Below are 11165 nucleotides of genomic sequence, written 5' to 3' on the forward strand. Positions count from 1 at the left end.
TGGGGGAAGTGGAACTACCGTACATCTGAGAGAGAACCACAATGAACTGGCACAGTCTGTTTATACCAACTTTCCCTGCCCTAAACACTTTCTATTTCTGCTGCAAAGACATGTAGGGCCCAGTAACTTTAGGATGGCACTTAATCACATAACAGAGACAGACAGCTGGGAGCTCCCTGGCCTGACAAAACAGGTTAGACTGGTGGCAGGCAAGTGCCTGGCCCCGCTGCCTTGCAGCTCCAGTGGTGGGGTCTGGGGGCTGCTTTCAACCTTCCTGGGGAGTTAGGTCTGTAGCTACCTTCCCTTGTAGCTGCCCTGGCCTGTCAGGGAGGAATGCTTATAAGTGTCCTTTGGTGGGTGGGGGAGTTCCTTTCTGTTTAAACGTTAAGCATTCACAGTGTGTCTTTTATTTTCCTTAGGTCCTCTGCACCCAAGCAAGCACTTATTATGGGATCTATTTGTGCACATCACTGCTAATGTAACATTGACTACTCTCTGAGGATAATGGAATAAAGGGAAGGAAAAAGAGGGAGAGAGCGAGTGGGAAAGAGAGGGTGAGAGAGGGAGGGAGGGAGAGAGAGAGAGAAATCTCTTCCCCTTTACCCATTTTATCTCCATCCCAGACACAGGGCTCAGAAAAGCTCCAAGGGCACAATTAACAATTGAAAAGTCATGAAGAAAATTGATAACATAATGTGATTTAAATAGGGAGAAGTAGGCGTCAAATTGAGTGATTTGAGGAGCACGTTAAAATGCTATTACAGCCGGGCACACTGGCTCACACCTGTAATCCCAGCACTTTGGGAGGCTGAGGTGGGTGGAGGTCAGGAGTTCAAGACCAGCCTGGCCAAGATGGTGAAACCCAATCTCTACTAAAAATACAAAATTTAGCCGGGCATGGTGGCGGGCGCCTGTAATCCCAGCTACTCGGGAGGCTGAGATGAAGAATTGCTTGAATCCGGGAGGTGGAGTTTGCAGTGAGCCGAGATCGCGCTACTGCATTCAAGCCTGGGCGACAGAGTGAGACTCCGTCTCGGGAAAAAAAAAAAAAAAAAAAAAGCTATTACAAGACCAAGAAGCATACAAGGTTATATGGTGACCTCTCCCTCCCACTCCTATTTCACAGCCATCTAGTTCCTCTCCCCCAAGGAAACCAATGTTACTCATCTATTGCATGTCCTTCCAGAGATATTTTACGACTATACCAACAAATATATAAATTTATATATATATAAATTTATCTTAAATGTAAACGCTGTTCCTCTCAGATTAAAGTGTCACTTAAACACAAAAAGGTGGCAGAAATTACATTTTAAAACTTTTTCTCAAAATAAAGAGTTTTGAAATTCACAGTTGAACTCTTTCATTCATAAACATTTAAAAGTTAAATTGTTTGCCTCCAGAAATTAAGTTGGGTTCCCAGCACACAGTGGATACTTTAAAAATGTTTCCTTAGGTCTTTTTGTCCTTCCTTATTCAGAGCCAAGAGGACAATTACTCACTTCCTCTATTGATATAGAGAAATCAAATTTTATTTTTTACTATTAAAAAAGAGAAGTCTTGAAAAATCTTTACTGGATTCACTTGTGTTCAAAGATTTGCTTGACAGTAGTAATCATTTCATTGTGTTTATCAAAACATCATGTTGTACATCTTAAATGCAGACAATTTTTTAAAAGATTTGCAAATTGAATTTTAAGATCAGTTTAAAATCCCCATCCCAATAGTCTTCAGTATATTATGAATAATTAGCTAATCACATGACATTAGAATTCAGATTAGGGGGACCTTGCAGCAGAAGACCAAACATACCTGAGAGAAAGAAGAAATGTTTTCTCACAATTACAGACAGTCCTTAAAATATTAATATTTGGCATAACCTGAGACATCACATATTGACAAACTAAATTTCTTTATACATTTAAAGAAACACTAATACTCAAAGATATAGAACAAAATTACACAGGAATGCTGAGATGATATTGCCTTTTCTGAACAGTCATCAGTTACACTAGATTTGTAACTTGATTGTTCACAAAATAAAACAGTACACTGTAGCACAACCAAATGGCTGAAAGATGGAGGTGAGTTTTAAAAGTATGTATCAGCAAAGGAAAATTCCACTGTTGTCTTTAAGCCTTAAGATAAAGGTGATTGAACTCCTCAGAACACGGAGTACTCTCCAGAAAATATATTTTTAAATCCCCATTTATTTTCCATCCCTTGAGCATGTGTTTACGAATCTGACAAATCTACCTCCTATTTCACATTGTCCTTTAAGAAACTGGGTCTAGGGCCTATTAAATAAAAATATTTTCACGGTTATCTATATAAAGGCAATTTTCATTTGCATCATGACTTGGAGTCAATCACCTGCACTGACCACGTGCTTCAATTCCCCCCTGTCTGTCTTCTCAGGAAACCTCCCAGCTTACCTGCAGGCCTGGCATCAGTCATTTATCACCAACTGACACAAACCACAGAGCTCAACAACGGTCAGGGATGGAGGCCAAAGTCTGTGTTGAGACCTATAATTCGCAATCACCAAACTCGGTTTTAGACCTGGTCCTGTTTCAAGATCTGTGCAGGTCACTACTTCATCAAAACTGGAGGGCTCTTGACAGCGCTTGCCCCTTACACGGTTTGGCTGCGAGGGCCTGGTGGCCATGAGCCCCGGCTGTCAACAACTAATCAAGAAACATGAGAAGCAAGGCCCAGAACCAAGGGTAATTTTCACATTAAAGGTTAAGGTTTCTGCTTTCCATTCTCTATCAGGGCACCTGGATGGAAACTGAATAAAGAAATCCCTCAGTATATGTGATAAAATAAAATTTTCCCCGTTGGGAACAATCATGAAGTGGCTCGTCTATTTCGTGTGAGGATGCCAACGTGGGCTTTAACACCACTGAATTACATTCAAAAAGAGAATACCTGACTCCACTTTGGAGTCATGGGCAGGGCGAGGGGGGAGGCAGGGGGCACAGAAGAGGAAGAGGGATGACTCAGATTATGGCTGACATCCATGTAATAAAGGGAGATTTGTACTGACCACTGTGCATGTAACACACTGTGTACCATTAAATCTAGAAAAGGATGGTAGCATCAGCCCACCCCTAACAACAAAAGATGGCTGACTCCGGAACTAAAACCACGACTTTTCCCCTTCATACATTCGGAAATGTATCTCAAACTCACTCCCTGTTACCGTCTTAGGAATACAAAAGCTCCTCTTCGTTTGAGAAAGCAAGTAACTGGGTATAACTTCCCACTCGGGACATAAGAGCAGGAGGCGTGCCTGTCTCCTCGTCCAGGCCTGACATGGTGGTGCCACCCACTCTGGGTCCTGGACCACTGCTCACCTTTCACCACACTTCATGCTCTGACTTTATCATTAAGAGACCTGGGAATGTGGACCTCAGGAGTGGGTACCCACCCAGGCTGACCATGGATGTGGCGTCCAAGAGGCCCCACTAACCCATACCCAAGCAAAGACACTTCCAGACAATGTCCCCACTCCCTACTGTGGCCTGTCCCCTGAGGTGATGCGGTCACCTGGGAAGCCACCCACCTCCAGCCACCACGCAGGCACACACACCCTATCGAGCTCAACTGGAGCGGGAGGTGGTGGGTAAGAGGTTTGCAACAGAGACCGAACGGGGCAGACGGAACCGGACCACCTCTGTCCCTTTCATTTTCCTGGGTTCCCAATGCAGAAACGTGGAATAGGGGTGGAATTGTTTTTAAGGGTAGCAGAGAGCCAGAAAATGCAGACAGTTGACCTTGGGAACCAACACCGTCGCAGCGGGAAACGTAAAAGAAACGGAACACGTTGGCAAGTGAAGGGGGAGCACCGCGCGGCGCCAGGAGGAGCGCGGCGGCCGAGGGGTGTGGAGGGCGGGGGGTGTAACAGGGGTGCTCACCATAGATCATGGCCAGCCCGGTCTCGTGCAGAAAGCGCACCCGGCGGTGCTTGAAGAGCCAGATGGTGAGGATGGTGAGCGTGAGCAGCAGGATGAAGGTGAGCAGGCTCACGCTGTCTTGCCGGTGGCTCTCCTCCGCCTCCTTCTCAGTAGCGAGCTCCTCCATGGCGCTGCTGTCCTCGGCCGCCGCCCCAGAGGAGGAGGCCGAGGCCGCGGCCGCGACTCGCAGCCCCCAACCCAGCAGCAGCGGCAGCAGCGGCAGCAGCAGCAGCCGCGGCGGCGGCGCCCCGGTAGCCCGACCCGAGCCAGGGCGCGCCGCGTCACCAGGCTCCATGGTCCCGGGGCCCCCCGCGCCTCCTCCGAGCGGGGACCAGCAGCCCGCGCCGTCGGCGGGTTCTGGCAGCACCGCGGACCTGCCGGAGTGGCCGTGGCCGCTGCAGCTCCTCCTCCTACTCGCGCCGGGCCGGGGCTGCGCCCGGGGCCGCGCGGGGGAGGGGCGCGCGCAGTGCGCAGGATCCCCAAGCACCGCCCCCCGCCCGCGCACCTGTTCGTCCCCCGGCCGCGCCACGCCGCACCGCCCCGCGGGCCAACCGAGCCACCCAGGCGGGGCCGGGTGTTGCCCTCGGGTCTGCGGGCCGGCCGCCGGCTGCTTGCCTCTCTGCGCTTCTCACCCCGTCCTGGCGCACCTGCCCAGGCAGTCTGGGGTCGTGGGGCCAGTTCATGGGCAGCCGCCGCCGCACTTCCGAAAGGGGACGCCAGAGGTCGCCGGCGCCTAGCGGGAGCATCGGCTTGGAGTGACTAGCCTTGCGGTCTCGAGTCCCGTCTCTGGCGCCACGGCGAAGTGTTTAATCTCAGGCCAGTGTGCAGCCGCCCTGGGCCCAGTAAAGTGGGGGCTGTCAGTGAACCGAGCAGCCCCGAAGCCACGTTAGCCCCTACACCTCTCTTTCCTCATCTCTCAGGTTGCCCTTCCAGCCCCAGAATCTGCTAGGTTTCATTCAAACCTCTGTTCTCATCAGACTCAAATGTGAGGACTGATAAGGAGTTGGAATCGGGGGAGGGCATTGAAGTATCTCCTTCCTCACTTGAGGGAATAGACTTCGTCTGCGCTGTGCTACTAATCCCCTTGGGGAATAGGGTTGAACCAGAAGGAACTGAACGCTTGCCATTCCTGGTAGATGAGCAGTAGCTGGTCCTAAGGTGGTGGTGGGGGGTGGGGGTTACCCTGATGACCCTTTCTTTTATGTTGCTCACCTAGTAGCTCAGAGAGTCTTTTAATGACTCTTAAGACCAAACCCAGCTCTGAACAAAATTATGGCGTGGACTCTGAAGGATGAAGCCTCTTGGAACAAATTCTCAGGAAAACTAGAATCTTCAATCCACCTTGCTCCTCTGGTCAAGGAAGAAACAAGATCAGATTAATCACTGAGTTCCCAGTGCTTAGCACTGTACTCATGTGTTTATTGAACCACTCTGAAATCTCTACCAAAACTGCCCATGTTTTCGCTCCCAGGGGAGTTTGCATTTTTAAGAGGATTCATTGAAGAAGGTGATGCTTAACCAAATGGAATAATAGGGTAGAGGTAGCATTAGGTAAGAAAACTCCTTGGAGTACTGCAGCCTTCCTGGTTCCCCTGTAGGTGAGCACTCTGCCAAAGCTGTTTAGTGGTTTCTTTACAGCAGGGAAATCTCTTCATCTAGATTTTAGCTAGCCCCTTTCCCAACTCCTCTAGGCAGTCACTCAGCCACTGCAAACATCCATATACCTTGAAGTTCCACACAGGTTTCCAATAAAATTGCGAATACTTAAAACCTGGATGGGCACTGTGTTGGTCATAATATTATGCCCCTTTGGGTGCCCAGTACTCAAGGACAGAATTTCTCTCTTTAGAAAAGGGCAACTCAGGAGCTACCTTAAAAGTACAGACTTCTTAGTATTTGTGGCGGATTGTATTTTTTAAAAAGATGGCCACAATCATATTTCCAATCCCAGAACCTTACCATCCCCCATCAAGAAGGGGCATCTATGTTCCCTCCCCTTGAACCTCAGTGGACCTTTGTGACTCCCTCAAAGAATATAATGTGGTAATGGAGATTATGTGATTTGTGAGGCTAGGTCATAAAAGGTAATCTAGCTCCTGCCTATTTCGTTCTGTCACTTTCCACTCTAGCTAGGCTGGGCACGGTGGCTCACGCCTGTAATCCCAGCACTTTGGGAGGCCAAGGCGGGCGGATCACCTGAGGTCAGGAGTTCAAGACCAGCCTGACCAACATGGCAAAACCCTGTCTCCACTAAAAATACAAAAATTAGCCGGGTGTGGTGGTGTGTGTCTGTAATCCCAGCTACTTGGGAGGTGGTGGCACGAGAATCACTTGAACCTGGGAGGCAGAGGTTGCAGTGAGCCAAGATTGCACCACTGCACTCCAGCCTGAGTGACAGAGTGAGAACCTGCCTCCAAAAACAAAAAAACAAACAAACAGACAAAGAAATCTAGCTACCTGGAAGCTGACATACTGAAGAAACCATGTAGAGAGACCATGTAGCAATAGAGGTAGATGCTACAGGAGACCCAACTTTTTGAGTGTTCCCAGCCCAAATGCCACACATGTGAATGAATGAGTCTTCAAATCAATTCATGCCCAGCCACCATCTTACTGTAGACATATGAGAGGCCCCAAGCAAGAACCATGTCGCTGAACCTAACCAACATCTGCAACTGTAGCATAATAAAATGATTGATGTTATTTTAAGCTACTAAGTTTGAGGGTGGTTTCTTCCACAGCGATAGATAACCAGAAGAGTATTTATTATGTAAAGTAGTTCCCTTGGGTAGAGTATGAAAAGACTAGTCCCAACCATTCACAAATACACACCAAAGAAAACACTCCATTATCTGTACATATTTATGTGTGAAAACTAACCTATATAATACAGGAGTTCTGATTTCAGTTAACACAGAATAATCACACTAAACCCATTACCTGCTACTGAATACAGCTATAAAATGTGAACAGAATGCATGCAGCAACTATTTGAGGACTCTGGAAAGTAAATAAACTGAGGAAAAACAACAGAATTTGAAGTAAAACTGAACTGGCAGTGAATTTACCATTTTTTTCCTCCAGTCTCCACTAGACTGGACTCAAGGCAGCTTAACACCCGGAAGGGAGCATCAACATGGACAGAGAGAGCTCCAGGAAAAGCAGAAAATTGGTCTCCTAATATTCAGAGAAAGTAGGAGAAATGTGCCATTTTTTTTCTTTTCTCCATTCTCTTACATTTTAGCCAATAAGCAATCCCACTGTGGCACCTCAGTCAACAGTGACAATGGAGACAGCAATACCTTCAAGCACCCAAAAAATGCTAAGGGAGGGGAGAACCTTCCTCTCTGTTTGAAGTAGCTCTGGTCCCAAGACAGTGGGGCCAAACCCTCAATGATATATATTTTTTCACTCTCTCTGTCCTGATGCTTGGCCCAAGACATGGGCAAAGTTTCAGGAAATACATAACAGAGAGGATTAAATAAAGACCCAGATTTCTGGACAGGCACAGTGGCTCACCCCTGTAATCCCAACATTTTGGGAGGCTGAGGTGGGAGGATTGGTTGAGACCAGGAGTTGGAGAACAGCCTGGGCAATGTAGCAAGACCCTGTCTCTATGAAACATTTAAAAATAAAATTAGCTGGGCACGGTAGTGCTTGCCTGTAGTCTTGGCTACTCAAGAGGCTAAGGTGGGAGGCTCACTTGAGCTCAGGAGTTCGAGGCTACAGTGAGCTATGATCACACCACTGTACTCCAGCCTGGGCGACAGAGCGAGACCCTGTCTTTAAATAAATTAAATAGTCTGGATTTCTTGCCAATTGATTAAAAGGGGAACTCCAAGGCATTACAAAGTACCAAGGAGACAGTAGAGAGGAGAGGACCTTGGGAAAGGTCCTCATAAAGTTTTTATGAACTCCTAGGTTCACCCCAACCTGCACATGGATCTGATCCTAAACAGCATACCAAAGACTGTGATAACTGAACTAAGAGGCAGACCACCACCCAAGCCCTAGACTAGCCACTGGATAAAACACATGTAGGACAGATCTGAATAGCATTACAAACTTTTGAAAACTGAATTGACTTTGGAGCCACTATCCACAAAAGGCATGTCAGAACTTGTGATCTAAACCCAAGCATGTCTATTACAAACTAAAACAAAAATATGAATATTTCCCCATAGTATTAAAACAAGATACAAAGTCCTATAATATAATATTCAAAATGTCCAGGATACAACCCAAAATTATTCAATACCTGAAGAACCATGAAAATCTTAACTTGGGTGGGAAAAGGCAAACAACAGACACCACTGCTGAGGTGACACCAATGTTGGAATTATCTGAAAAAGACTTTAAAGCAGCTATTATAACGATGCTCCAACAAGTAAGGACAAATAATCTTGAAATGAATGTAAGGATAAAAGGCTCAGCACAGGAGTAAAAGATAAAAGAAGAACCAAATTGAAATTTTAGGCTGGGCACAGTGGCTCACACCTGTAATCCCAGCACTTTGGGAAGCCAAAGCGGGTAGATCACAAGGTCAGGAGTTCCAGACCAGCCTGGCCAACATGGTGAAACCCCGTCTCTACTAAAAATACAGAAATTCACTGGGCATGGTGGCATGTGCCTGTAATCCCAGCTACTGGGAGGCTGAGGCAGGAGAATAACTTGAACCTGGGAGGTGGAGTTTGCAGTGAGCTGAGATCGCACCACTGCGCTCCAGCCTGGGTGACAGAGTGACACTCCATCTCAAAAAAAAAAAATTTTATAAGTGAAGAATACAATAGCTGGAATGTTAAAATTGGATGGATGCAATAGTAGAATAGAGATGAAAGAGTCAGTAAATATGAAAATAGATCAATAGAAATTATCCAACCTGAATAGCAGAGAGGAAAAACTGAAAAATAAATAGAGCCACAAAGACCTATAGGAGATAATAAAATATCTAACATTTGTGTCTTTAGAGTTACAGAAGGAGAAGAGAAACAGTGTGGTACAGAAAAAAAGATGTGAAAATATAATAACTGAAAACATTCCAGATAAAGTAAAAGACACAAACCTGCAGATTGAAGAACCTCAGCAAAACCCAAACAGGATAAACCCAAAGAATCAAAGCACAGACACATTATATTCAAACTGCTGAAAAGAAAAACAAAAAAATATGTTTAAAGCAGAAAGATAAAAATGAAATATTACATACAGGGTAACAACAATTCAGATGACTACGGATTTCTCATCAGAAACCAAGAAGGTCATAAAGATATGCACAGCATTTTTAATGTGCTGAAAGAACTGTTAACCAAAAATAATACATCCAACAAAAATAGATTTCAGTGTGAAGAAATAACACCAATACTGTACAGTCTCTTCTAGAGAGTCAGACAGTTGAAGAAAAGAAAGCTACATACCAATATCTCTCATGAACTTAGACATAAAAATTCTTAACAAAATATTAGTAAATTTAATCTAACAATGTATAAAAAGAAGTGTACACCATGACCAAGTGGTATTTATCCTAGGATTACAAGGCTTGTTCAACATGAGAAAATCACTCAATGCAATCCACCATATTTACTGTCTAAAGAAGAAAAGCTGCCTGATCATATTCACTGATGCGGAAAAAAGCACTGACAAAATTCAACATGCATTCATGATAGCTTTCAGCAAAATAGGAATAAAAGGGAACTTCTTTGACCTGATAAAGAGCAGATACCCGCCCCCCCCCCAAAAAAACCGCACAGAATATCTAGCATTATTCTTAAAAGACTGAATTCTTTCCCCCCAAGGTCGGGAAAAGGCAAGAAAGTCCACTATCACCACTCTTAGTCAACATTGTATTGGAACTCCAAGTCAGTGCACTAAGAAAAACGAAATAAAAGGCATACGTATATAGCAAAAATCACAGTATATAAATTTTAATGGAATGCTGGGGAAACAGAGGAACTAAAAACAGAGGGAACAAAAAGAAAAGGGAGGAAAAAAGAGAAATTCTCAAAGGATATTAGAAAAATTCTCCTATTCATAGATAATATGATCATCTACTTAGAAAAATCCCATGAAATCTACAAAATCCTAGAACCAAATAAGTGAGTTTAGCAAGGTCTCCAGGTGCAAGGTCAGCACACAAAAACCAATCATATTTCTATATACAGGCTATGTGCAATTGGAGATGATTTTTTTTTTTTTTTGGCGGAGTCTGGCTCTGTCACCTAGGCTGCAGTGCAGTGGTGCGATCTCGGTTCACTGCAACCTCCGCCTCCAGGGTTCAAGTGATTCTCCTGCCTCAGCCTCCCAAGCTGGGATTACAGGCACCCACCACCACACCTGGCTAATTTTTGTATTTTTAGTAGAGACAAGGTTTTGCTGTGCTGGCCAAGCTGATCTCGAACTCCTGACCTCACCTGATCCGCCTGCCTCGGCCTCCCAAAGTGCGGGGTTTATAGGTGTAAGCCACTGCACCTGGCCAAAAAATCTTTAAAATGTATCATTCACAATAGCATAAAAGAAAAATATTTAGGTATAAATTTTTAACAAAACATGTCCAGGATCTATATGCTAAAATCTATAAAATGTTGATGAAAGAAATCAAAGAAGACCTGAATAAATGAAGAGACATGCCATGTTCATGGATTGAAAGACTAAGCAAAGATGTCAAATCTCTCCAAATTGATATACAGATTTAATAAAATTTCCATAAAAATCCCAGCAAAATGTTTGGTGAATATAGCCATGTGAAATATAAAATTAATAGGAAAGTCAAAGTAACAGACTAGCCAAAACAATTTTGAAAAAGAAGAATAAAATTGGAGGCCTCACACTATCCAATTTAAGATGTACTGTAATGCTACTATGTAAAGTAATAAAGTATAATCAAGGCAGGGTAGCATTGGTGAAGGAATAGATATATACATCAATGGGACAAAATTAGAGTCCAGAAATAGGTCTACATACAAAATTGATTTTTCACAAAAGTGCAAAAGTAATTAAATGGACAAGGTACGTTCTTTTCAATGAATTGTTTGGAATTATTGGGCATCCATACACAAAAAGAATGAACCTTGAGCTAAATCTTATACCTTGTACAAAAATGAATTTTATGTAGATTATAGATTTAAATGTAACATACAAAACTGTGAAACAGTTACAAAAAAACATAAGAACACCTTCCTGATCTTGGATTAAGCAAAGAGTGCCTAGATATGA

General features: G+C 44.4%; 1 protein-coding gene across 16 annotated transcripts in view; it reads right to left on the reverse strand.

The window, feature by feature from the left end:
• Positions 1 to 4433, reverse strand: part of SLC9A7 (solute carrier family 9 member A7) — a 159734-nt gene extending 155301 nt beyond the window's left edge. For 9 of the 16 annotated variants that reach the window (XR_010154798.1, XR_010154797.1, XR_010154796.1 and 6 more), the window contains exon 1: positions 3921 to 4399. Coding sequence is in view for 9 of the 16 variants with exons in the window: in XM_063804596.1 (XP_063660666.1) it covers positions 3921 to 4254 (334 nt within the window). In the remaining 7 variants the exon portion in view is untranslated. Of the gene's footprint in view, positions 1 to 2435; positions 2529 to 3920 lie in introns of those variants that run through there. The other 7 variants (XM_063804597.1, XM_063804598.1, XM_063804599.1 and 4 more) reach the window with 5 other exon arrangements.
• Positions 4434 to 11165: the final 6732 nt, after the last annotated feature.

The sequence above is a fragment of the Pan troglodytes genome, chromosome X (assembly GCF_028858775.2).
Source record: "Pan troglodytes isolate AG18354 chromosome X, NHGRI_mPanTro3-v2.0_pri, whole genome shotgun sequence".
Lineage (NCBI taxonomy): Eukaryota > Metazoa > Chordata > Mammalia > Primates > Hominidae > Pan > Pan troglodytes.